A 27194-nucleotide genomic window follows, 5' to 3' on the forward strand; every position below is an offset into this window, starting at 1 on the left:
CTCTGTGGCTTTGGCCAGTGTGTGCTGGTTACCGGAAGAGGAGAGAGTTTTGCCCTGGGCCTTGAAGATAAAGGGACAGAAGGACAGAATCGGGCCTGTTGTGGGCATAGCAGATGAAAGGAACAATGTGAGCCAAGGAGAGGAGGTGGGGCAGGGTGGGGCAGTGTTCTGGAGATGCCAGCCTGGCTGGGAAGAGGATTGAGTATGGAGTGTGAGCGGGGGAAAGTGAGACAGACGGGATTCGGCTGGCTGTGCAGGGCTGACATCCAGCCTCAGGCTTCAGACTCTACGTTGTATGTAACGGAGCACCACTGTGTGCTGTCAAGCGTAGCCTTGGAATAATGAAAGCCGAGTTTCAGTAGACACCCGGGAGAGCCGAGTGTGAGAAGGGTTGGAATGAGAGCAAAAAGCTGGGGGGGACTGAATGGTCCCCACAGGAACAAAGGGAGCCAGACTTCACCTCAAGGAGTTACCTGGAAGAGAACTTGGGAGCAGCATGGAGGAGAAGAAACAGATACAGGGGGATGGCTGTAGTGTCACAGGTGATTGGGCAGAGCAGAGTCTAGCTTGAACCGTTGCCCAGGGGTGCAGGGCCTCCAGGCGGGGTAGGGGGTTGGGAAGACACAAGGCTTTGCAAGGACATCTGCCAGCATGACAGGCACCATGCTAGTGCACTGCTCAGAGCTGATGCTGAAGTCTGCAGCTTCCTGTCTTTGAGTGCTGGTCTACCCACAAATCCAGGTTGCTTGGTCCTCGGCTCTGATGGCCTGGAATTGCCAGTGACCTCCGGATAGTACCATTCCCTCAACTCTTTTTTTTGTACAAGATGCTAGAAATCAAATTCAGGGCCTTGTGCATATTGGGCCAGCATCTTACCACTGAGATACACTCCCACCACCCTGACTCTCCTATAATCTGATTAACCATTCAAAAAATATGGGATAACCATGCCTTAATTTCTTCACCTTCCCAGTGCCTCACATACTCTTTCTTGAAATAATTCATTAGCGTTTAATTCAGTTTGATTTTCAATTTGTCTCAGTGTAGTTTAGTTTAAAAGGTACTTAGAGTGGAGGCAATAAGAGATGGGGTTGGGTCAAGAAAACAGTGGGCTCTAGGATTCAGATTTGCATTAAACAGGAACATAGCATTGAAAACAGGTGGTGGGAAGCAGAGGCCATACTCCTCCGACCGAGACATTTCACCAGGCTGGACCACCACCAGGTGGGAAGCACAGCGTCTTTAGCAGACTCAGGCAGGGCTACGTCCAGTAGCACGTTTTGGCTGATGGGCCAACCCAATTCAAATCAGCTAAAGCAATCGCCACTTACTTTTCTTGTGGATAGAGGTTATGGGCCGGGCCCTTCTCAGGCTCCTTTAGCAGCTCGACTAGGTCAGAGTGCCGTGTGGGTATCTTGACACCCTCTTGACCTTCACTTCCTGGGCACAGTAGTGTTGCTGCAGCTCCAGACGACACCAGACACTGACACCCCAAGCAGGAAGGAGACAAAGGGATTTGTCCTAATGTGACCCACACCCCTTATCAACAAGAAAGGTCTGTCTGTGAACCTTCTAGAAGACGGTCTTCTACAGTTCATGGAACCCATGCCTACTACTCCTCGGTGCTGTCAAACGGGAGTAAGATTGACACTGACTGGCTCCTAACCGTCATGAGGACTGGCACATTGCCACCCTCCTTTTGGCATGCCAGCCAAGGATGCATCTGTTAGCTCTTTCTATAATAAGCTGTGTAACAAACCACCCCCCGAAATCCAGTGGCCTAAAACAACAAACATTGCTTTAGCTCCTGAGTCTACCAGGTCAGCGGCTTACTGGGCCTGGCCAGCTGCTTCTTTGGTTTCAGCTGGCTTACTCGCCTGCCTGCTGGTAGCTCTAGGCTGCCCTTGGCTCTCTTCCACGTGTTTCTGTTCTCCGGCAGGCTAACCCAGGCATTGTTGTCCTAACCACGGCCAAGGAGCAAGAGCATCAGCCAGTGTGGAGTTCCATCATGCTTGTTAATGTCCCACTGAACAAACCAAATGACAATGTGGAGCCTGGTGGGTGGGCACTGCCCAGCTCCATGCAAATGGGCTATGGATCTAGGGAGGGGTGAAGAGTTTGGCTCATCCTTTTCACAGTGGTAGCCTCAAGGAGAGTGGCTGTGGAGGAGGTGACCTTTGGGCTGTGCCATGTTTCCACCTTCCTAATCCAATCTGTGCACAAACTCCTGCCAGGGCTGAAAGGAAAAGGTTTAGGGAGGGGAAAAGCCCTAGGGTGGAGAAAAGGTCTCTGCCCAGAAGGCAGAAGAATACTGCTTCTCAAAACCTGATCCTAGTTGTGGCATGGTTCGGAATTAAGGGTGGTCCCTTAACCTCTCTGGCCCTCTGATTCCTTATCTACTCCCCCAGCGTGAAGGCTCCTGTCCTGCGTGCCTCCCAGGATCCGGAGATGGTTAAATGGGGCTACGAGCACAGAAGTGCTTCGTAAGTGAAAAATGCCATTCCAACAACCGTGATTCAGTGCGGATATTCTGGGAGGGATTGATTAAGGAGGCAGGCAGAGGAAAGCTCGGTCGCAGGCAAACACAGACAGCCCGGTCCTCTGGAGGTGGGCCAGAAGGAGCCTCGGTCTCCTTGGGGACTCCACTGATGGGAAGGAAGTCTGACATTTGCTGCTGGAGAATGTGGGTCGTTATGCATTACACAGGGTGATGTGCTTGGCTGACAAGACGGCCCTGGTGGCTTCCACTCCAGCATCCAGCCTGTCCCTGTCCTCACGATCTGGGTCTCCAGAGCCCACAGGCCGGCTAATGCTGAACAAGAGTCAGAACAATGAGTGGGCACGAGTGAAGTGGACGCGGAGGGCCTCCAGGGAACGCATGGGAGAGGCCAGCAGTAGCCACGGAAGAACCCAGAACTACTGGAGAAGTAGGGGTTCTGGGTATGACGGGGTGGGGGGTAGCTTGTGGCCCCTCCCTTGCTGAAGTCTGCTGCTCCCCTCCCCTCCCTTATCGCCTCTGGTGGCAGGATTCCGAGGCCCGATTGAAGCAGAGTTCTTCCATCTGTGCATCCAGAACTCATGAACGTTTTGGAGCTCTTTGGGAGGTTGGGTTACAGCCTCCCTGGCACAGGAGGCTGGTGGAAGCCAACCCCCAGGAATGGGAGCGCTAATAGCCTTATGCTGGGTACGAGGGATTGCTTTGGAAACTGGGGTTCCATTGGAAGGGTCCTAGAGTTCAATAACAGAGTGGGGAGATGGTGTCCAGATAGGAAGCATTGTAATAGGTGACTACGAAGTTAATTCGGTGCACGTTAGCTTAAGAAACACAGGTATGAGTGTGCGTGGGTGGTTCTTTAGAAACAATATTATGTTGTTGTTTGTTTGTTTGTTTGTTTGTTTCGAGACAGGATTTCTCCATGCAGCTCTGGCTGTGCTAAAACTTTCTCCGTAGACCAGGCTGGCCTCGAACTCACAGAGATCCGCCTTCCTCTGCCTCCTGATTAAAGGCGTGTGCCACCACTACCCAGACTCTTGTGCGTGTGGTTCTTATTGGTAGCCTTTACTAAGACATTGGAGGACAGCATCAGTTTACAGTGCTGTTTGACCCAGGGTCCATTCAAATGCTGTCATTAGGACATGCTTCCCTCCCCCCACCCCCGCTCAATCTTCTCTGACATCTGCCTCGATGGATCCTAACTCCAGTTGTATGTGTTGACCCCAGACTTACATCCTCCTTGCTTGCGTAAAACGTGTTGTTTCTTACCTGCCACTATAATCACAGAATCCCTGTGTTCCTATTCCCAAGGAATATGCTGATTGGTCAGGTCGGAGCCGTGCACTTTGTTCCCTGAGCTGGGCCGGATCCTTCTTGAGTATATAAACTCGGAGTGGGGAAGAGGTGCTCCCCGCAGGAAAGTTGGGATAAGTGAGTGGGGGGTGGGACATGGGTGTGTGAACCGTGTACAGCTACTGAGCCTGTGCTGAGGGCACCATGCAGGAGAGGACACCTGCTGGTTCAGCCGTCCTTCGGTGGGCCTGGGCAGGGGCAATGGAGAGCAGCAAGCAGCCTCCCTCCCAGAATCCACAGAGGAGTCAGCAAGAACAGAGCTTGAAATAGGGAAGGAAATGAACTTAATTAGACCTAAGCAAGCCATTTGTCTCCAGGAAGTGACATTCCGTTTTCCCTGGAAGTCCCTCCGATTAAGTGGTTTTACAAAATGCCAAGGTGGAGGATAGATTTTTCAGTGCGGGGCGAAGCAAACAGTAAGTCAATCCAATTACAGAAATGTTGTGTGAGTACTCCCTAAGTGTCAAGGCCCTGGGCCAGGTGCTATGGGGCGCTAGTCACGGCAGAATGAGGAGGCAATAGAGGGGGCCGAGGGAAGAGCCCTCGAAGCTGGCGTGGATATTGGGGGATGTTTGAGGGTAGGGAATCGTTTCTGAACACAGAAAACAAGGAATGCTGCGTAGCGGTATCTGAGTAGATGCCTGAGATGTTTTATGCATGCATGTACATGTGTGTCTTCTGTGTCCTGCCCCCCCCCCCCGCGCCCCCAGGTCTCATCCGGCTGCAGGAGCTCATCATGGCCCCATCCAGGTACAACATTCGCCTGAAGATCCGCCAGCTCCCCATCGACTCCGATGACTCACGGCCCTTGCTCAAGGAGATGAAGCGGGGCCGGGAGTTCCGCATCATCTTTGATTGCAGCCACACCATGGCAGCCCAGATCCTCAAGCAGGTGGGTGAACACTGTCCAAGCTGAGGGGTTAGGGCTGGGCCTGCCATGGCTCTACCTCCTCTTTTCCAGGTACAGAGCTTGACCTCAGTAAGCATCCTAGCTGTCTCTCTGGATGCCCGTATGACCTTGGGGGCCACCATGACTCTGCCTTAGTAGCACCAGCAGTATAATGATGGTTTTTTTTCTACTCCCGTTGTGTTAAAGGTGGATCATCTGCCCCCATGTCATGTCCTAGTATTCAGAGCCCCCCAGTAAACACTGCCTCCTAGCCCACCTCCACCAGGCTGGTAAGAGGCATGAGAATATCCCTGGTGGAGTGTAGGGGATGCAAGGCGGGCCTCGGCTTCTCTGTGCAGTCCCCAGATGCCTCGCTGCCTCTCCCGGTGACTAATCCCCCACGGCACCTGCCTATGACTGGGAGATTGCTCTTTAAACAATCTGCTGAGCTTTGCAATTATGGCAGAAGAAGAGCATGGGTCTCCAGCCTGAATGGTCCTCCGTTCCCAGACAGGACTCATGCTGGCAACGAAAGCCAGGCTCTGCCAGCCACTTAAAAAAAGTAACAGCAGCCAGGCATGGCGGTGCATGTCTTTAATCCCAGCACCTTTGAGGCAGAGGCAGAGGGAATCTCTGAGTCTGAGGCCAGCCTGGTCTATAAAGTGAGTTCCAGGATAGCCTGGGCTACAGAGAGAAACTGTCTCAGGAAGGAAGGAAAGCAAGCAAGCAAGCACAAAAGGACCTACAACCGACTCCAGGCCACCACAGTGAAACCCCAGCCATTGGATCGAGCTTGTGCTCTCTGTAAAAGGCCATTTGTTATCCTCGAAAGTGTTCCAGGTGACTGGAGGGACTTTGACACATGAGCAAGAGAAACCACGGGAATCCAAGACACAAGGTGATGCAGGTCTTTCAAGAGGAGGGATTGCCAAGCAGGAACTGGGACATTTTCAAAGCCCTGAGGGGCTCAAGTACCACCCTTCATTTGGAGTAGCCATCCCGACTGGCAGCCTCCATATCCGTACCCTGCAAAGGAAGTGGAGGCAAGAGGATCATGGTTCAAGGCCAGCATGGGTTACAGAGTGAGTTCAAGGCCAGCCTGGGCTATATAGTGATGTTTGGTGTTAAGAGATAAAGAGAAACCTGAGTTCTGGGGATATCATTCAATTGGTAGAGTACCTGCTTAGAATACACAAGGCCCCAAGTTCAATCCCCTGTACCACATAAGCCACGGGTGGTAGTGCATGCCTATAGTTTCAGCAGTCAGGAGGTAGAGGCAGAGCATCAGAAATTCAATGTCATCTTCAGCCATCCTGCAAGATCAAGGCCAGCTTGGGGTACATGCGGCCCTGCCTAAGAGGGGAAAAAAAAATTCTTATTGTCTTGCCCCTCCCCTTCCATATTACATCATGGAGTCACCACCATCACCACCACCACCTCTTCTGTGGGCAGAGTTTATCCATAATCCCTCCTCAAACAGCTCTGGGGGTGTCAATGAGATGGGACAGCAGAGAGGGGGGTTCTGATGTTGGGCCTGCAGAGGTCCCTGTGGGGACATCTATGCAGAATCCCTGTAACCTTCGCTGTCCTGGGGCTTCCCCTCTCTTCCCTGCATGTGTGACAGAATGACAGTCATAGCATTGGTTCCCAAAGAGTCACTCAGCAGGGATCTGTCCCTCCTCGTTGACCCGGGAAGTAGAGGCTTATTACTACAGCCAACTGACAGGTGAAGAGACCAAGGCCAAAGAGAAAGCAGCAGGCCTGAGGTCATCCAGCTAGGAGTTCAGATTAGTCCCAGGTCTGTGTGCCTGCAAAACATCGAGAGTTAACAGATGAAGACCCCAGGCTGAGCTCAAAGTGGATTAAAGGGGGTTGAGGCCTTTCCCGGCTGCTGGCCTCTTCCCAGCCCTCCCAGCATGGATGAGGGTGACAGAGGACACGCAGCAGTTCAAGGTATATTTGGCCCTGTGACATTTTTCCTCCAGAACCCTTGGTGGGCGCTGCTTTCTGAGGAACTCTGTAGAAAATGCATTAATAGTCATTAGTGTTATGGATTACAGACCTTTAATAAAACACACAAGATACATCACACAGAGAGACCTCGTACTGCTGTGCAAGAATATTCCCAGAGGGGCATGTGGTATGTTGTGTGGCCTGATGGGATCAGGGAAGTATGGAGGTTTCGTTGCTCCTGGGAGACACTCATGCTAAGGATGTCCCCCTCGAGCCTGGCTTACTGGGAGAGCCCCATCATGTAGAGCCAGGCTCGTGAGGCGCCTCAGTCTTCTGTCAGCATGTCTGAGTGACAGGCCCAGAGACACGGACTGAAAAATCCAGACAGCTGGACATCTCCCTGCTGCCCCGCAGAACTGGGGGCTTTGAGAGAATGTGACCCCCCCAAACCCCCACATTGGAGACTCCCCCAGGTGCTTTTGCTACACACTGGAGTGGGAACCCACGTTGTCCACCAGCCAGTCCGTGTCGTAGTCCCAAGGTCTCAGTGGACACCCTAGGTCTGAGCAGACAGCTTCATGCAGCCCACGGCCTGTCCCATCCCCCAGCTCCCCTGGCCCAGATGAATGGCCGGTGAATGGATGGAAGGGTGTCCCATGCCCCCAGCTAACACTCTGCTTCCCCACAGGCCATGGCTATGGGCATGATGACGGAGTACTACCACTTCATCTTTACCACTCTGGTAACGTACCGCCGGGTCCCGTGAGGAAGGGTGGGGCCTCTGTTGGTGAAGGTTACTTGAGATGGGCCTGGGCCAGCCTGCTGGGAAGTGCTAGAGCTGGAGCAGACCCAAGCCGTCTTAAGGTTGTGGCTGTTGCTCCAGGGGAGACGACAATGATATCGCTGTTAACTGCCCGCTTTTGAAAAGTCCCGGGCCTGGGCCTGGAGAAGAACAACTTCTCTGCTGGCTAGTATGGGGACCCTGAGTAAGTCACCAGACCTCCCATGCCTCTGTTTCTTCCTCTGCAAAATGGGTTTCCTACCTCCTTGGGAGGCCTAGTAATCTGGTCAGGCCTGGGGGTGAGAGCAGAGCTTGGCTGGTTTAGAGCTGGAGAGAGCGGCTATTAGTACTCTTTAGACTGCCCTCCCACACACACCTGTCAAAGACCTCCCATCACCCCTGGAATGGCCACCTTGGATCCTGCACCATCCATTCTGAAGTCAGCCCCTTGTGGTCACTGGGGACAGCCCACCTGCTGGCTCCACATGGGTCCTGTCCAAACTCTGAGAACATTTAGGGCCATTTAAACCCATTAGAATAATTAGTTGTGATCTGAGATCAGCAGAACCATGGCGTCCTGTGCCAAAGAGGGCACCACTGCTGAGCTGCCTGGCCTTGGAGCCAGCCGCACCCTCCCTCCCTGCCCTCCCCACTTCGGGGACCCGCAGTCCCACCCCTGCAGCCCAACCCCTGCACCCCCACAATCCTCTGGGTGATTTCTTCATTTATAGAGCACCAGTCACCAGTCTTCACCCAGCTTCTGGGCTAAGCTGGCAATTTCAAGATGGTAGGACTGAGGCCTTCCAGTCCGTCTTCCTCTGACACAGCTGACCTTTGACCTCAGGCAGACCGCCCTAGGGCACAGCACACGGAGATGTTAGGGTTTGTAGGGCTGGTAGCAGGTGGGAAGCTTGAGGCAGGCTTTCTAGAAAAAGCGGGTGTTTGAGCTAGGCTTTGAAGGATCCATAGGCGCTCACTAACAGGTCGGGGAGAGAGGAAGGGTATTCTGCACAGAAGGAAGAGTGTGGGCAAAGGCAAAGAGGCAGGTCGGCTCTCCAGTGATGCGTTGGAGTTGGCTCGCACTGGAGTTGGAGAATCAGCCATGTTCTCACAGCTCCATGCCGTATTCGTAGCTTGCAGTCAGCCATGTGAGCACTTCTACCATGGCAGGGGGCCACTGCTGCCAGCAAGGGTTTCTCTCGGGCACAGAGCAGTCACCAGCACACCCTGATTGTCACACAGCCTCCGTTCACAGCACCCTGTGCCCAGGCAGCACTTGGGGCCCCTTCTGCTGCTTATAAATCAGACCTGGGCACCTGATGAAGATACCGTGGGGAGACAGAGTCCCTACGAACTGGGGACTGAGGCCGGGCACCTTCTCCCTAAGGGCTCACCTCACCCTAGTCTTTATCTGTCATTCTGTGTCCTGGATAGTCAGCAGGAGCTTAGGGCAAGGTGCTCGATCCCTGGCAGCATTCCAGACCAAGACTAGAGATGACAGCCCCTTGGCCCCGGTGTCTTCTGCAGTGACGCCCCTTTCCATGGCGGTCGAGATCAAAGGTCTCAAAAACAGCATCCTAGCACCCCAGACCTCCCCTCCAGCCTCATGCACCCCTCCAGCCTCATACAGTGCCCATTTATCCTAGGCCTTGCTTCCTTGATGTGGCTGTTCCTCTTTTCACTTACCCATCCACAAATGCTGAGGTCCCCAGCTCTGAGCTGGGAGGATGAACAGAGGTGGACCCAACACAAAACTCACACACAAGCTCCAAAAACTTCCTTCTGTGAGCAAGGCTGTCTGTCTGTAGTGCCCACGGAGTGCCTGGCCCACAGCAGGTGCTCTGTGACGCCTGAGTGGGAGATGAGTGGATGAAGGACCACCATGTAAATTAGATTGTAATCAGCACAATCAGTACTCATCATCTCTTGCAACAGGCAGTTCAGACCATGGGCTCTGGTGTGTCTGATTGGGATTAAGATACTTACTTCATTGTTTGGGGTTGTGGGGATGGGAGATGGCTCAGGGGTTAAGAGCACTTATAGCTCAAGCATGGGAACTGAGTTCAAATCCCCAGGACCCACATAAAAAGCTGGGTGTGGCTACACACACTTACAACCTCAGCAGCGGCTGTGGCGTGTGGGGACAGAAGGTCCCTGGGGCTTTCTGGCCTCCAGCCTGGCTCCAAGTTGGGTGAGAGAGCCTGTCTCAAGGGGGTAAGGTGGAGAGTGACAGAGCAGATCACCCAACGTCTTCCTCTGGTCTCTGCACAGACATGTGTGCACACACTATGTACATACCACTCTCACACACACCACCACCACAAAAAAAGATACCTCACCTCCTTAGGCAAGGTGCTGCCTTCTCTTTGCCTTGTGCCTGTGTCTGTAAAACAGGGACAATGCTTGAGAGGGTCAGTGTTAAAAGCATGGAGAGTGGCAGGGTGCTTAGAACTACATCGGAACTTACTACCATGTACGTGTCAAATAAACTCACTAAGCACCTCCTGCTTTTGCTTCCTGTGTGTCCTCATCCCTCAAAATGAACATCCATGGGAGCTGTGACTCTCCCGTTTCCCCCCAAAAATGGAAACTGAGGCTCAGAGAGGCGATTCAGCAACAGACAACAGGGGTGTTCCACACAAGCTTTCCAGCTGCCCAAACCCTCTGCCGCCAACTGCCACTCCAGGGTCCCCAGCCTCCTCCAGCAGGTAGACTCTTCATGATGCCTGGCCGTAATGGTCCAGCATGGTGATTGACACTAACGGGGTAAACAGAGCCTTCGTGAATTCCCAGCGGCGCCCACACTTATGTCCTTTGCCTACATCCTCTAATTTTCCCTTCGAGGCCACAACGGCAGAGTGTGCTTTCTACTCCACCCCAAGAGAGATCGCATGACTCTCCCAGAGTCTCACGGCAGATCAGTGATCCCGGCTTAGGCTCTCACTCGGGCTCTTGCCCATGGCTGCTTCAGGGCACTGTTCTCCCTCTCTCCCCTTTCCGAGGCATAGGAGACCAGGCTCTTCCAGGAAGATGTGGCCTCCATAATGCAGACAGCTTTATGGTGGAGTGTATATCGGCAATCCCAGTAGCCCCCGCGCGCGTCACGGCATCCTCTGTGTCCCCCTCAGTCCTCTTCGCTGGTCACAGCCTGTTGCCAGCTTCAGGATCTTCCTTCCAGCCCCGTTGGCTCGGGGCTCTACCTCGTGACTCTCCCTTTTCATGCCCATTGGTCAGTGGTGGCTATATTGGGAAGGGGAATGGCATTTGGCATTTATCTTAGGAAATGCACATCATCAACCCTTCCCCTCAAAAAATGTCTCCAAAGTCGCTTCTCCCATGCAGAAGACGTTTTAATTACCCCAGCTGCCATTATCGGTATCAGCCAGCTTTGAGCCATTCCCAGATAACCCCGTGCTAATCAGCCCCAGCTGAGCCCCTGGTGCATGTCATGTGTAGGTAAGAGCCTGGAGGTGAAAAAAAAAGAATTATAATAAATTAATAGATAAGCAATCACAATTAATGCCACTTCCCGGCAATAACAGTTACATCATGGGAAAGATATTTTCATCTGTCGTTCCTTGAGGCCATGTTTCCCGAGCATCGGCTTCTTCCCATTCAGACCCATGGGGTGCTAATGAATTAGTCTATTATGTTATGCTGAATGTTTCTAAAAGGTCCCCAGTCGACACTGAATTCAGTGTGTCAACATTTGGCATCGGAAATGCAACTTTTTGCCAAGCTGCAAAGTTGCCCACAGTTCACCGTGTTGAGCACTTAGGGTCTTGGCCCAGGGCAGTTTGAACAAAAAAACAGTAGCAGGAGCTGGACAAAGAGGCCTCTTCACCAGCTCCTCACTGTCACTGCTCTCGTGTCACAGGGGTGGGGGTACTCAGCGTCACTAGCCCCTAGGAAACTGTAGGAAAGCCCAGACCAGAAAACGATATGAAGGGAAGTGACTGCAGCCTCACCACTTAGAACCTGTTATGAATTCAATCTAGAATGTCCCCCGACTAGCTCAGCGTGGGCTTCGGATACTTGTTCCATACCTGGGGACAGTATTTTTTGGAGGATGTAGGACCCTTTTTAGGAGGTAGGGCCAGCTGCTAGACATAGGTACTACAAGGTCATACCCAGCCCTTGGTTCCTGCCATCCTTTCTGCTTCCAGGTCTAGCGTGGTGTGAACAGTTGTTGAAAAACACTCTCTCATCTTTGTGGTGTCAACTGCTTTTCCATCCGTTCCCCTGACTATGGATCTGCTACTGTGATGAAATACCCTGACCCAAAGCAGCTTTGGGAGGAAAGGCTTTGTTTTCACTTACACTTCCACATCCAGTCCATGGTGGAAAGAAGTCAGGGCAAGAACTCAAGCAGGGCAGGAACCTCCTGGAGGCAGGAGCTGATACAGAGGGCATAGAGGAGTGCTGCTTACTGGCTAGTTCTCTTGTGACTTGCTCGGCCTGCTTTCTTAGAGAACCCAGGAACACCTGCCAAAGGGTGACCCCACCCACTGGGGGCTGGGCCCTCCCACATCAATCATTAATCCGACAATACCCCATGGAGTTGCTTACAGGCCAATCTTGTGGGAGCATTTTCTCAATTATTGTTCTTTCTTCTCAGATGATTCTAGCTTGTGTCAAGTTGACATAAAACTAGCCAGCACAATGCTCAAATCTCTTGTATACAATTGCATCGTATTTACATATTATTAATACATGCTCTTATCTCCCTTAAGTCAACTCTAGATAACTTACAATGCTCAATACAACGAAAATGCTGGGTAATTCATGACATTGTTAGGGAATTGGGGAGAGAAAGAAAGTCTGCATGTTCAATATAGATAGGCAATTAAATTATATATACACACACATACATACATACATACACGGTTGGTTGAATTCGTACATGCACAGACTTGGGAGGCTGGTTGTATTTGTTTGAGTGGTTTAAGATGAGACTTTCTTGCCTGGGCTCCAAGCCTTCCTCTTCTCTGCAAAGGGGACATGAATGCACACAGTGCCTTCGAGAAAGGGTCCGTGTGGGAATGCAGAAGAGCAGGAGTTTTTTACCAAGAAGGAGCGTCTCAGAGACCACAGGACACCCAAGCGTTGTGCGAGATCTGCTCTATGGGCTCCAGCCGGTGTCCCTTTTGATTATCTGAGGTTGGCACCAGGCTAAGGGTAGAGGTGGGGGTGTGGCCTTCAGGTTCAAGATGGAAGGCAGCTCAGTGAAGGGAAGCGGGAAAGTATGGACAAGGGACCTGATTTCCCCAGTCCCAGCTGGCAACCAGTCTACATTGTCCAAGTTATTTATTTTTGAAAATCAAAACATTAGTCTGAAGCAAGTGTAGAGTGGGACATGTTTCTAAGTCTGGAGGGAACAGTCCGTTGGTGAAGCAGAGCATTTGAGGAGCAGGGTTTTAGGGGGGGAAGGGACGTAGAGTAGAACAGTTACACACAAAATAGATTAATCTCCTGCAAAGCAATAAAACCGCTGCCTTAGGGATGACCTTTTGTGCCAGACACAAATCTCATGTTAAGCAGAAGCTTGGGCTTTACCCAGCGTTAACAGCAGTTCCTAACCCAGCGGAGTTAGGAAACCCCCAGAGATCTGAAAGCAGCCATCCTGCGTATTGAAAGCACATGATGCTTCTCTTGTGGCTCCTTGAGTTTGGAGGCATCTTGAGCCTGTGGTGAGTGCTCTGCTTGGCTCCTGTGAAGGCTAACTGCCCCTCCACACGCTGTCTTCTCTGCTGAGGGACAGCTGCCCATTCCCACTGCTTCTCCTCTTGACTCCTCACCTCACCAGCCCTGATCTGGGGCTGCAAGAGAGGCCAGGGCTGGTTGGGCTTTAAGACCCTTTCTCCTGGGCTGTCAGCCAAGGCTTGCCCATCAACCAGGCTGCGTGGGACCTGACCATGGAGAGTCCTCTAGACAGATGTTCCTAGGAGACAGGGTAAAAAGGCCCTGCCTGTGACTTCCAGAAGAGTAAGGGGGGGGGAGGGGCGGGTAGTGGATTTCTTTGGTCCTCATTTGGACCCCTCTGTGAAGGGGGGAAAAGGTACTCTGGCTTTTTTGCCTCCTTCAATGTCACTTGGAGATGCCCAGGCCCAGCACCCTTTGTCCTCCCAAAGTGAGAGGGGGTCTTCTGGGTTCTGTAAAGAGGAGAAATCCCCATTTTACAGATGAAGAAACAGGATGATGGCCCCCATAGTCAGCATGTGAGGTCAGTATCAGGAGATTCAAGTGGTGGACTCTGCGTTCAGTCCTCCTGTGGACACTCCGGGCATCTTTCATGCACAGGGCTCTGCAGGGAGCCACAGCTCAGGCCCAGGGGTGCCCAGGTCTAGAGGGTGAGGGAGGCGAACTGGGCTAGCCCTTAACCACATCAAGCTCTCTTTCTTCAGGATCTCTACGCACTAGACCTGGAACCCTACCGCTACTCGGGGGTGAACCTGACTGGGTTCCGCATACTCAACGTGGACAACCCCCATGTCTCAGCCATTGTGGAGAAGTGGTCCATGGAGCGACTCCAGGCAGCTCCCCGGGCGGAGTCTGGCCTGTTGGATGGAGTGATGATGGTACAGTGGGCCGATGGATAGATAGGCCCCCAGGGCTCCCCTCCCTCCCTCCTTCCTTCCTTCTTTCTTCCTTTTCTCCTTCCTTCCCTCCATCTCCTCATACGACACTTCATTTTGTAAGATCTGCCATATATCAGCCAGAGCCCTGGGGACAACAGTCCCACCCTAAGGGCCGCCTCTAATGGAGCCATAGGATGGTTAAAAATGGATCACATTAAAAACAAACAAACAAACAAACAAACTAAAGACCATGGGGACTTAAGCTGTAACTGGCAGGTATGAGGCTGAGGAGGCAAGAAAGGAGTAAAGAGTGGGTGAGATTAGGTAATGGGTTGGGTGGGAGGTCTGGAGAGAGAGAGAGCCTGAGCAGCAGGAAAGAGGGGGGCACTGGGGTGTCCACAGACTCATAGGGCCACACCGAGGCTGGCCTCTCTTCACATAAAAGGACAGGGCTCCCTCTGGGCCTAAGGGCCTGTTCCCCCCTCAGGACACCATGAGCTTGTAAGTGGTGGTAGGGCAGGTGGGGCAGGAGCTGGGGACGCCACAGGCGCAGCCCTCAGGCAGGCCTGTGCCCTCCGCAGACGGACGCAGCCCTGCTCTACGATGCCGTCCACATCGTGTCTGTGTGCTACCAGCGAGCGCCGCAGATGACCGTGAACTCCCTGCAGTGCCATCGGCACAAGGCCTGGCGCTTTGGTGGCCGCTTCATGAACTTCATCAAGGAGGTGAGTCCAGGCCCCTCCGGGGATGCCCCCTGCAGCAGAGAGCTGGAGGGCTCAGGTGCGGGAGCCAGAGAAGTGGTTTCTCTTACGTACTACACACTTGGGCAGGTCACCTCTCTGAGCCTCAGTTTCCCCTGTCTCAAAGGCGATTGAGAAGCCCGGGTGGTCAAAGGATTCTCTCTCTGTCACTGTCCTCGCTGCTGTCACACTGGATGCAGCAGGGTTTATGGCTCCCCTCTGCAGACAAACTCACTCAGTCCGGGCCTCACTTGCCAATGTGTTGCCCCTGGCTAAGTGGCTTGGTGAGATGACCGCCTCTCTGATCCTCAGTTCAGAATTGTGGAAGACAGAGTGAAACTCGGGGTCAGACCAGGATCTGCTCTCAGTTAATAGCAAGAAGAAAAGGCTATAAAGGATGAGGTCTAAGCAGGGCTATCCTGGGCTAAAGTGAGTGGTAAGTAGACCAAGACCAAGACCAAGGGGCTCAGGTGAAGCCCTCTAGGAAGGTCCAGACTCTCTCTCTGTTCTGTGTGTGTGTGTGTGTGTGTGTGCACGCGCGCGCGCGCGTGCGTGCGTGCGTGCGTGCGTGCGTGCGTGCGTGCGTGTGTGTGTGTGTGTGTGTGTGTGTGTGTGTGTGTGTGTTTTCAGAGAATAGAATAGAAGCAAGCAGTCTTGGAGTTCTTTCATCTATGACAGCCATTGGCTGAGGGTTGGTCTCAGAGCTGGGCACAGCAGGTATGACAACCCTGATTTTTTAGTCACCATCATCTGGAGTTACTCTAACTTCCTTTTGGGTAGTGGGTTCCAGCCATAGGGCCTGCAGCCCACCCTGCTTCAAGGACCCTACATCTTCACCCCTTGCCCCTTGGAAAGCTTGAGGCCCAGCCATGAATGCCCGAGGGGAGCGGACTCCCCACTGCCCAGCCTAGAAAGAGAGGTCCCATTCCCGCTCCTGGAACTCTCCTACCCACACTGGGGCGGACACTCCCCATCCCTTGCAGAACTCCTTCTGTTCGTAGGGCCATGGAGGCCAGGCAGGAGTCGCTACAAAATGCTCGTGGTCCATAACTGGCCACTTGCAGAACCCAGGTACCCTGCAGAGTCCAGGCTTCCCTTTGTCCGTCTCCAAGTTGCCCATCTCCGTCTGACTGCGTGGCAGTAAATCATTTTAAAGACTTGGCATTTCCGAGAGGAGCTGGAAAATACCAGGCCGGAGTTCAGAGCGTGTGAAGCATCTTTCATTTAGCAAGTCCTGAGCTGCGGCTAGAGGGGGCGGGTGGGCTGGGAAATGTCACGGGGAGGAGCTGCCCGTGGCTCCCTGCCCTGCCCCGGCCCACCCGCCCACAGACAGGCCGCACCTGCTGGCATTTAATTCCTCTGGCACTGACAGGGAGGAAAGCCTCCTCTGTAGGAGCAAGGCAGCGGAAGACACCTGCTGAGATTTCCCTGGGGGCCCGCAGATAGCCAGAGGGTGTGGGCTGCAGCAGAGAGATGGAAGCCCGAGGGGTGGGGGAGCCAGCCTGAGGGAAGGCCGGCCTCCCTGTGAAGTCATAAACAGAGCCCTTCACCTTCTCTGATGTGGCTTTTAATCTCTGTCCCCTTGGCTCCGTGTGTGTGTGTGTGTGTGTGTGTGTGTGTGTGTGTGTGTGTGTGTGTGTGTGTGTGTGTGTCTGCAGGTGTACATTCATGTGGAGACCAGAGATATCTTCCACTATATCTCTCTGCCTTGGTTTTGGGGAGCCTGGCTCTCTCACTGAACCTGGCATTCACCGATGAGGTGTGCTAGAGTGAGAGGATCCACTCACCCCCACCCCACCCACACCCTGATGCCTGCAGCCACACCTGACATTTTTATGTGAGCACCAGGGATCCAACTCAGGACCTCATGCTTCCGTGACAGGCATTTTAACTAACTGAACTATCTCCTCAGTACCTCAGTCCATCTTTGAACCTCAGTATTCACATCTGGGAAATGGAGACAGTGATGAGTCCCACTTCGCAGGGTCACAATGGAAGTTCAGTGGGCTTCTGAAGGGTGGGATTGTCACTCTCTGCTGTAAGTTTCCTCCCTGGGCCTGGCCTTGTCTCTTCCTCCATTGAGGACCACCTCCATTTCCAGGAGCCCCGGGGCTCCAGAACCTACAAAGGAAACATGATAACCCATAACACTCATCATGATCATACACACAGGCATGGTCCTGGGCACTTTACCCACCTCATTAAGGGCCTGCACACCAGTGGAGTGTTAGATAGATTGAGCCTCTTTTGTTCTCTAGCCTTCTGGGGCTCCAGGATGTTGCCTCTGAGTTAGGACACCTTTTGTCTATCTACTTTTGGGGGGGAGCAAAGGATGGCTTAAGACAGAACCTCAGTAAGCAGCCCAGACTGCCTAGAGCTACAATCCTCCTGCCTCTCACCCAGCTATCATCTTCCATTATCTGTGAAAGTCTACAGGGACTCCGAGCTGCCCAGGAGCAGGGAGACGCTCTAGGTCTTTAGATGGGATCCAAAGACAAGCTTCTGGGGACCAGGAATTTGAGAAGTAGTGACCATGTGGTGGGTGCTGATGCTCATTCCAGGGAGAGGCCAGGAGCCTTGCTCACAATATAGGGTGAGCAGGAACTTGTTGTGCCCAAACCAGAATTAGCCCTCCTGCAGTCCCTACCTCTCCTCTGGATACCTCATTCATCCCCCTCCACTCACTAACCCCCAATGGCTGTTTCCCTCCTATTTCCCAAGACCCCAGGATGGATGGTGGGTCATCTTCTCCCAGATGCAGAAATCTAACTGCAAAATACCCACCAGCATCAGCCCCACCCAAGGAGAAAGAGGGAAAGGGCCCAGACCAAGTAGTGAGGCCCTGGGACCAGGGGTCTAGCTTGGCTCTGCCTGTTGTGTAGAGGAAGCTTTGGGGCTCCCAGGACCATCTCCCTCCGGGCCTGTTTCCCCATCTGTAACATGGAATCATGATTCTCACTGGGCCAGCCCTCAAGGCTGCTGGGAAAGTTGGGTGACATCACCTGTGGGGTCGTGACTTATGGATCACCTCTCTGGCTAGCGCCGGGACTCCACTAGTGATGGGCCCGCTACTCAAGCATGAGAATCGAAGTTCGAGTCCCCAGCACCCACATATAAAGCTGGGAGCGGTGTAGCTCTAACGCCAGTGCTGGGAAGGCAGGCAGATGGGTCTTTAGAACTCCCCGGCCTGCCATCCTAGCTGAATCAGTGAGCTCCAGATTCAGTGCGAGATACTCTCTTAAAAATATAAGATGGAAGGGCTGGAGAGGTGGCAGATAAGAGCTCTTTCTGTGCAATGCTAAGGACCTGAGTTCAAACCCAGCACTCACATAAAAGCTAGGTGTGGCTGCACCTGTCTGTAGCTCAGGTGTTGAGGAGCAGACAGGTAGATCCCAGGAGCTTGTTCATCAGCTACCCTAGACAAGAGGGCAAGCTTCAGGTTCAGTGAGAAACCCTGTCTGAAGAGAATATGGTGGAGAGCAATACAGGAAGACAACTCTCGTCTCTGCATGGCCATGGGCACCCACACATGTGTATGCAACACACATGTTTATATTATTTTTGCTACTTTTATTTTAAATAAGATGGAGAGTGACTGAGGGGAACATCCAACATTGACCTCACACATCAGCATACACATGCACACATTTCTACAGGCACACATATACAAACCCACAGGAAAGGTACAGCACACACCCTCGTGTGCACAAAGAATGACTACTCTGGACCCCCAGAAGAGAGACAGTCTATAATATCTAATACTGGCAAATCTGAAGGTAGCAGGACTCCACAACAGATGGGTAGGAATGGTTGTGGACTCATCCAAGCACAGGCCATGGCCAGACTGGCCCACCCTGGCCTAGAAAATAGTCTGTACCTGGGTGGTGGTGGTGCACCATCCAGCACTCGGGAGGCAGAGCCAGGCTGATTTCTGTGAGTTCAAGGCCAGCCTAGTCTACAGAGTGAGATCCAGGACAGGCACCAAAACTACAAAGAAACCCTGTCTTGAAAAAAAAAATAGTCTGCATTAAGTCATACCTGCCTCTGTCTGCATTAATGACAACAGAATGACAGAACTTGCCATTTATCCAGGGCCTGCATTAGCCCAGGCTCTTCTCTCTGTTTTCCCTGGCTTATTTCACTCTCACATTTTGGAAATATGGATACCCTGACTAGTTCCATTTTATAGCCGAGGAAACTGAGGCAGAGAGTACTGTAGGTCACAGAGCCAGTGGAGTTGAACCCAGAGTTTGGACCCCAGAGTTCTCAGCCGTGGCTTGGGGCTGCAGCAGCAGGTTGAGGGGCTTTGCCCAGCTCCCTCCCTCTCTGGGGGTAATGCTCCAAGGATATGGCTCTGTAAACAGCCTACTGGGCCTGTAGGCATTTCTATCTCTTGGTGGGTCTCATGTGCTCCCGCTCTGCTCACCTGCCTCCCTGGCCCTCCCCAGGGATCTGACACGGGCTCCCCCTTCCCAGGGCTTCGAGGCGGGGGCTCATTTGAGCGCATCCGAGATCGATGTTGTACACGAGAAGGTGCAGATGTAGAGCTGGCTAAAGAGCGTAATAGAATTTATGGAAATCGCTGGCTCGCACCACAGCCCGAGCAATGATGGAGGTGATTATTAATTAATCATGGTCTTGGGGGAACAGTATCAGTGCAAGGAGTAATTAAAATGAAGCATTGTACAGTTGTACCGAATGATGATTTATGAGCCCGAGGAATTGCCGCTCTGCCCTCTCCACTCCGCAGGCTCAATGGGAAGGATTAACTGGACGGATTGTTTTCAACAAAACCAGTGGTTTGCGGACTGATTTTGATCTGGACATCATCAGCCTGAAGGAAGATGGCCTGGAGAAGGTGCGTAGGCTCCGGAGAAGGCTCCGCAGAGGACCAGGGATATTGGAAGTGCCTTCCACGAGCTCCAGGCAGAAGGGCAAGGTCCACTGCAGGCATCCCCTGGAGACTGAACCAACCCAGCATGACCTCTGCAGAGCTGTGGGTCCTGGTACACCTGAAGGTGCCAGGCTGAGTGGCCTAGCTAGAACAGACACCTACGCCATCCCTTGTGAGCTAGGCCAGTCAGGGAAACACAAAGACGTGGCACAAACTGACTGTCTCTAAGATCCTGCAGGGCTGGGTCAGGGATAAGGACATATGTGTTCTTAAGTTAAACTTTCTAGCCTCCACAGATTGCCTGACTTGGGTTAGTAAACTCATGGCCCCTGGAGACATTCAAGCAAATGTGGAGAGATTGCTTGTCTGGGGGACTAAAAAAATCCTTACCCCAAAGAGATTTTTAAATTTTGGGGGTCTGGACTCCCCAACAATTCCAGCTTCTCAGACCACTGATTCCAACATTCAGTCCAAGAAAGCAGTCCTATCTAGACTTAGGGCCTCTCATCTGGCCAACATGGGAATGTTCTAATGAGGCCTTCTCTGGCCTCCAGGAACCTTCAGCGTGTCTGTTAAAGTCAGGCTGTTGTGCCAAGAAGGGGCTTTAACCTGAGGCCCCAGTTTTCAGCATCTGGAGGAGCCGGCAGCTCAGCCACACCCATCCCACTGCATCTGGTCCCTGGGAGCCATCTGAGTTCCCCTCCAGCCCTGAGATACAGCATTTATAAGATACGGAGAGCAGTGACCAGGAAACTAGAGGGTCCTTCAGGGTAGACTCCTATCCTCCCTCCCTGTATGCGTGGTTCAGCCTCTACTGAGGCCTCTTCTAACACTCTTTCCGCCTCCCTCATCCATCCTGAATGTACACACAGACGGAGCGTCACCAAACCCAGCTCTGCCCTGCCCATGGCTCCCCAGTTCCAAGTCAGTATGCTGCAGCCCTTCCTTGGGGCCTTTGAGACTGAGAGTTTCCTCAGCTGGCCTCCCCACCCAGCCCAGTCTCTTCTGCTCCCTGAAATGCCCCGAAGTTGACTCACGATCCGGCCCCCCCAACACTTCTGAGTGTGATCCCACCCTGGTGCCCTTGCTGTGAAAGCGACATCTGTTCTCCCAGGTATGGACCTGGCTCTGCTTGGCCTCAAGCACTGGCCTCCATATACCCATTGCCATGGCTCCTGGATCCTCTCCTGTGTCCTCCCATTCACCGTATAGAGAGGGGTGGCCAGGAATCCTCATGATTCATCCACAACTACTTCATGCCATGGTGGCATTAATTCCCAAGGACAGGGGCTGAGACCTCCGTTTCTAAGATCACCGAGGCCATTCTTCCAGCCTCAGGCACACTCCACGAGTTCCATCAATCTTTAAGTCCCCCAGTGATGGAGAGCAGCCCCCTCCCGGGCGGTGGCTCAGCTGACATGGCGCTCACAGGTAGCTGTCCTGCTGGTTTTGCCCTCTCAGCCACTCATCTCTAGGGACAATGTCAAATTCTAGGGATAGTAGATAGATAGCACACATGCCTTCGCTTTCCGCTCCTGTGCCCGTGGCAGGCATCAGTAATTGATCACTGGAGCACTCTTTCATCTGAGCCCACCCTGCAGCATCTATCTCCCAGCAGCCCTCCAGGCAGCTGGTACAAATTGACCGTAGCTAATACTCAAGGAAAACTCTATTATCCCTGGATGGAGGTTGGCCTACAGGGTGCCCACCAGAGGCTCCCAGTCATAGCCACCTGGGCCTGTGAGCAGACAACCACTTCACTCCTGTTCTTCCATTCCCATCATGCCCGGCATCTATCAGGGCTTAGAAGAGCTTGCCGGCCTGAAGCTCCCTGCTGTTCACACACCTCTGGACAGATGTTTGCTGAGTGCCTCCTGTACCTAGTAGCCCTCTTGCTCAGCGCCCAGCCCTCGGCTCAGCATCCCCGCACTGAACTTGGCCCACTTTAAAGAAGAGCCTCTCCAGTCCCATCTGCCCGTCTCCTCTCCTCGTGGCTCCAGTGGTCCGCGCAGGCAGAGAGTGCGCTGAACCCCCCACCACAGCCACGGCCTCTCATTGCCTTGTTCTGTTTGCTAAGCTGGGTCAGAGCTGATCCAGCTAGCTCCAGCCGGTGGCTTTGGGAGGATTAAGGCAGAATTACCCAAGCATAATTACGTATCTTCTTGCTATCTGTAGTGCACAGCTCTCTGAGTGGGATGTTTGCTCTTGGCCTCTCTGTTTAATTGATTAGGTTTTCTGAGTACCCCCAACTGGGCCAAGGACAGAGTGGGCGTGCTGATGCCTTCCCTGAGAGAAGAGCCAAGACGAGGCCCAGCTGGGCGGTTTGCTCAGAATGCACCTGCAAGAGGCCCCGGGGCTTTAGAATGACTTATAAAGAATTTATTGCATTTATTTATTCATCGTGTGTGCATGTATGGAATCATGCCACTGTACCCCTGTGAGGACCAGAGGACAACTTTCAGGAGTCACTTCTCTCCTCCTACCACGTAGGTCCTAGGGATCGTGCTCAGGTCATCAGACTTGGCAGCATGAGCCTTTACCTGCTGAGCCCTCTCATCCCCCGGGATGACTTTTAAACCCTACTTCTCCTTCCTTGACTTTAGCCTCTGACTTGATATTGGTAAGGATGCTGTGAGGAGTTTCCCATGGCGGCCAGGGTATACGCCCATTTTAGAGGGGAAACCCCAAAGCCAACTGCCTTCGCCCTTAGTGCAGCTCACAGGACTTCCGTTATCACCCAAAACAGCTTCCGAGGCTGGCCTGCTGCCCGTTCACCCAAAGCTCCCCCTTCCCTAAGTCCACACACGTGGAGCACGTCCCCCTCTTCCCAATGGGGGCATCACCATCATTCCAGGGTGAGCGGGCCTTTGCAGGTGTCTGGGCTGGAAGGAACCCGTTGAGTAGGCAGCTCTGTGCCCAGTGTCTTGTCAGGAGGAGGCCCTGGCCTAGCCTGGGACCCTTGGCCCTTCTGTCCCTGCTGGGTATCTGCTCTGTCTCCCAGCTCCCTGCAGCTCCTCTGCATGTCTCCTTCAGCTGAGCCTCTATCAGCAAGAGGAAAAGGAAAGGTTGGCACCGGGAAGTCTCCTCGGAGGAGGCATGGCACCGGGGTTTGTCATCAAAATCGTTCACTCAAAACACATCCTTACGGTGACAACAGTGATGGCCGTGATGGCTGGAAGCAGATGGCCTTGTTGGTGTGGAGAAAGGAAGGACTCAGTACCTGTTTTTTTGTCTGTCTGTCCATCCAGGTTGGGGTGTGGAGTCCAGCTGATGGTCTCAACATCACTGAGGTTGCCAAAGGCCGAGGTCCTAATGTCACCGACTCTCTGACCAACAGGTCGCTCATCGTCACCACTGTGCTGGTAAGCGCCTCAGGCCCTGCTGGAAAGGCTGTCTGACCTAGACGTGGACTGGCCTGGCCATCTGACCTAAGAGACCCCTCCATCCCCCACCTGTCACATCTTGGGTACCCCTAAGGAGGCTCCCAGGAGAAAGCAGCAAAGTGGATCACAGGAGAGTTGAAATTTCCAGGAAGGTTCAGAAAGCTCCTAGAAGGAGGTTGGAACCCGGGACCTCTCCCCATCCCCCAAGAGAAACCTGTGTTTGCCGTCTCACCTACCTGCACATCGGAGTCCCTGCATGCTCAGTAGGACCACAAAGGAGTGGCTGCTCGTCACAGCTAGGGGGCTGCTCTCCCACCTCAAGGCCCTTCGTGTGAGCCCCTCCAGCTGAGTCAGGTGCTGTGGCCACAGCAGACAGCCCCAGGAGACGGTACACATGCCACAGTGCACAGGGCTTATAAATCCCGAGAGCCGGAAGCTGCATCCTCTCCCCTTGGATAGAGCCACATCCCATCTTCTTTTTGTGATGAGTCAGTGGGTCTCATCTTTCCGGGGTACTTAGATGTGGGCAGCTCCCGCCTGCCTCCCCAGCTGAGGCAGTTTAGCCAGGGTTCCCCACGCCATCCATTCTTTTCCTGCCCTTGTTCTCCTGAGGACTCCAACCAGGGAGTGGCTCATGGACTCTCCCAGGCTCCCTGCACCTTGCAGCTGTCAGCCACTGCCCTCCCCTTACCCATGTCACAACACTGCTCTTGGGGACAATTCCCTACTTCCCCCAGGGCTACCCTTGGAGAAAGGAGCCTCGCCACAGCCAAGCAGAAGCTGACCCCTTTGAGAACAGTTCTGACCCAAGTCAACCTTTTAGAATATAGCAACTAAATCTGTAAGACCCATACCTGGATACCTGGCCTTGTTCCTCTACACAAAAGCGGTGTTGCTGCATTAGGATTAAGGAAGCCTTCCGTGGAGGAGGCCTGGAACCAACCACTGGGAGCTTTCCATGGTGTTTGGAGGGAGGTGGCTGTCCCTACGTCCCCTCCTGAGGCAGTTCAGCCAGGCCAAACTAGACCATCCTCCCCTCTACTGTCATGATGCCCACCAGGCATAGATTCAGTGGTTGGGTGGTGGGCACCATGAAACCGTGAAGCAATTATAAAATACCCCCATTCTTCCAGGAATCTCAAAGACTCTGCAGTACTATACATGTTGAGGGGAATTTTAAACAATTGGTCTCATCTGCAGCCCCCAGGGTCATGGTCACTGAGAAACCCCATTAAAGCCCATAGAGATTGAATGAGTGTGGTGGACAGGCTGCTGACAGAGCCACACAGGAAGAGAGCCAGGGAGGGGTCATCACCCCTTTAGGGGGGGCAGTGAGAACCCCGGGGGTCTTCCAAATAATCATATAACCTTCTAGCCTTTAGGGATCCGCTTTTTATTAAGGAGACAAATACTAAAGCCGTAAGTCAAAAAGAGCTCAACAGGAACAGGAGAAAAACTAACGTAAAAGATAAATGATAAAAATAAACAAAAAGCATCCAGGGACTTAAGGGAGACTGATGAGCAATTAAAGGAATGTGAATGTGGATAAAAATAGGAAAGATAAAGGGCAGAAAGGGGGGAGCTAAATAGAAAGGTGGAGGGAGAATAATGAAGGTAAGGAGAGAGATAAAAAGGGAAGATATTAAGAAAAATTAAATAATTTACAGTGCTGGCTAGACAAGGTAAAAAATGTTCAAGCAAAAAAAAATGTCAGAAAGCAAAGGGATGAAAGTGTGGCAACGCTAAAATATAAAAGGGTAAAAATAAAATAATAAAAAGGTGGTAAAAGATTAAAAGCAGAATTGCATGAAATGTGAGATATAAATAAAACACTTTTTGCAAGGCAAGATTAAAACGAGGTGAGAGAAATATGATTGAAGAGATGAGGAGGAGAGATGATTAGAGGAGCTGAGGGGAGGCAGCCACCAAACAAGACTCCAAAGGGAGCATGCGCTAAGGACTCCCCAACAGGATGCAAAACCCAGCCGCCCTGGAAGGCCACAGGGTCACATTTCACTGAGATGGCAGCCGCTCTGTCTCAAGGGTGTGGAACTGGCTGGGACTTGGTGGTGAATGCACTCAGGAGGCAGAGGCAGGTGGATCCCTGTGAGTTCAAGGCCACCCTAGCTATATACTGAGTTCCAGGATAGGCGCCCACCTCCCCCCCCCTCCACCCCCCACACAAAGAACATATTCTGAAGAGGCACAAGGTCTTTTTTTTTAAGAGCTGAGTCGGGCAAACAACCCATGCTCTTGACCTGTCAGTCTTCACCATAGTAGCATTGGTCCTTAACTTGCTGGGCTCACTCCATCACCAGAGCTCCCATCTCCAGAACTGGCTGGCTCCCAGGAACCCGAGGAGGACATGGGGGGACATAATCCCCTCTTGAGTCTTGACTCATAGCCTGGACACAGTTCCATCTGCCCCACTGCCCCTCAGCCTCAAGTCAGCTGGGTAGAAATGACCCAACAGCTCTTGCGCACCTGTAGGAACAGGGAATGAGCAGTAGCGAAGAGCAGAGACTTTGGGGTTGAGTCCTGGCTTCTCTGTTGACATAATGCATGGGCCTGAGACAGGCAGCTTCTTGCTCTGTGCCTGTGGCCTAGCTGATAAGGAAGACGTGGAAGTGATCACACCTACTTCCTAGAGTGCAGAGGGTGGATGTTGGATAAACTCGTTGCGGGGTGAGTGCAGTTATTGTAATGACTGCTGTTCATCCAGGACCCGGTGAACTCAGGTTGGCTACAACACACTAACCATGTATGGCCACAGACTGAGCCCTGAGCTTCACCAAAGGCAGCACAGTCAGAACGGTGATTCCTGGCAGTGGGGCACATTGTGTTATGAACTTTCAGTTGGCACTTGAACATTTTTCAAGCCCAGCGAGCTCTCCTGTGTAGACAAATTTCTAAACGGTCTTATCAATAGAAAACACAGAGCCAGATCTAGGGATGAAAACCTGAGAGATCGGGGGAAACAGGGAAAGCCACAGCTAACCTCACCTCACCAACTTTGGAAGCTGCAGAGGTTAGGAAATAGGTTTTCCTATTTCCCTGATCTCTCAGGTTTTCGCCCCTATATCTGGCTCTGTGCTTTCTATTAATAAGACTGTTTAGAAATTCGTCTACACTCCTGGGCCTACCCGCCATCCCCCACTCCACCCCCATTGCTCCAGGTTTACACTCTGCTGTATAGTTTTAAGACTTACCACTTCCACCCAGGACCTTCTCAGAGCTCTAGCCTCTCAGACACAATGCCCCAGCTTGGCCTCTGTGTCCTCCCCTCCCTTGGCCACAGTCTGAGCTCCTGGCCCTAGGATCAGGCTAATTACCTATCCCTGGGACAGCTACACACATCCTAGGGAGTGACTCAGCCTGGCGCTGGCTGAACTATCCTGGTTGAAAACTTAGCCCCTTGCTTGGCTTGCCTATATGCGGGGCCGGCACCTCCTGCTGAGAGCACAGGCCCCTGCCTGTCTTGCCTTGGTGTTGTCAAGGCAACCACACTTTGAGTGATAGGCAGGTACCAAGGCACAGGATCAGAACATCAAACTGTTCTGCCCCAGGGGACCGGACCTGGAGGTGAGAACCCTGATGAGAAGGGCACCTGTCTTCCTGGGATGTGGCAGGCCACAGCAGCTCCCCAACCCCATCTTCTGCTCTCACTGTTCTAAACCTCTGGGGTTAGGTACTCAGGGTGCCTTGCCCTGAACGGACAGACAGACAGGAGCCTGACTGTGCCCTCTGGCCACCTAGAGCACGGGACAGATCCCCATTCCAAAGCTGGAAGCCTACCCCACCACCCTCCCTGCAGGCCTGGCCTCTCTTCTGCCTCTGCGCTTCACAATCTCATGAAAAATGCATGCACCCAAACCTCAGCTCACACCGAAAAAGCTCAGGCAGTGTGTGCTCCTGGGGCCCTGCTTTTGAAGGTTCAAGGTACTTTCGGCTGTAGATGTGAGTGGTAATCGGGGTGCATGTAGGTGGGTGTGAATTCTTGGGATGGGCCACGAATGGCCTCTGGGTACACACCAGTGCAGTGTGCACATTGTGACCCACATAGACTCAAGTGCCAGGCAAGCTGGCCCCCAGCACCCAGGGGCCGGAGAAGGGGAAAGCCAAAGCCAGA

The 27194-nt window shown here is 52.8% G+C and overlaps 1 protein-coding gene across 2 annotated transcripts in view; it reads left to right on the forward strand.

The window, feature by feature from the left end:
- Positions 1-27194, forward strand: part of Grik3 (glutamate ionotropic receptor kainate type subunit 3) — a 220002-nt gene that overhangs the window by 148759 nt on the left and 44049 nt on the right. For both annotated transcript variants that reach the window (XM_076565053.1, XM_076565054.1), the window contains exons 4-9: positions 4558-4739; positions 7378-7431; positions 13875-14048; positions 14630-14773; positions 19539-19646; positions 22931-23044. In XM_076565053.1, coding sequence (XP_076421168.1) covers positions 4558-4739; positions 7378-7431; positions 13875-14048; positions 14630-14773; positions 19539-19646; positions 22931-23044 — 776 coding nt within the window. The remainder of the gene's footprint in view (positions 1-4557; positions 4740-7377; positions 7432-13874; positions 14049-14629; positions 14774-19538; positions 19647-22930; positions 23045-27194) is intronic.

This window comes from Peromyscus maniculatus, chromosome 2 (genome assembly GCF_049852395.1).
Source record: "Peromyscus maniculatus bairdii isolate BWxNUB_F1_BW_parent chromosome 2, HU_Pman_BW_mat_3.1, whole genome shotgun sequence".
In the NCBI taxonomy this organism is placed as follows: domain Eukaryota; kingdom Metazoa; phylum Chordata; class Mammalia; order Rodentia; family Cricetidae; genus Peromyscus; species Peromyscus maniculatus.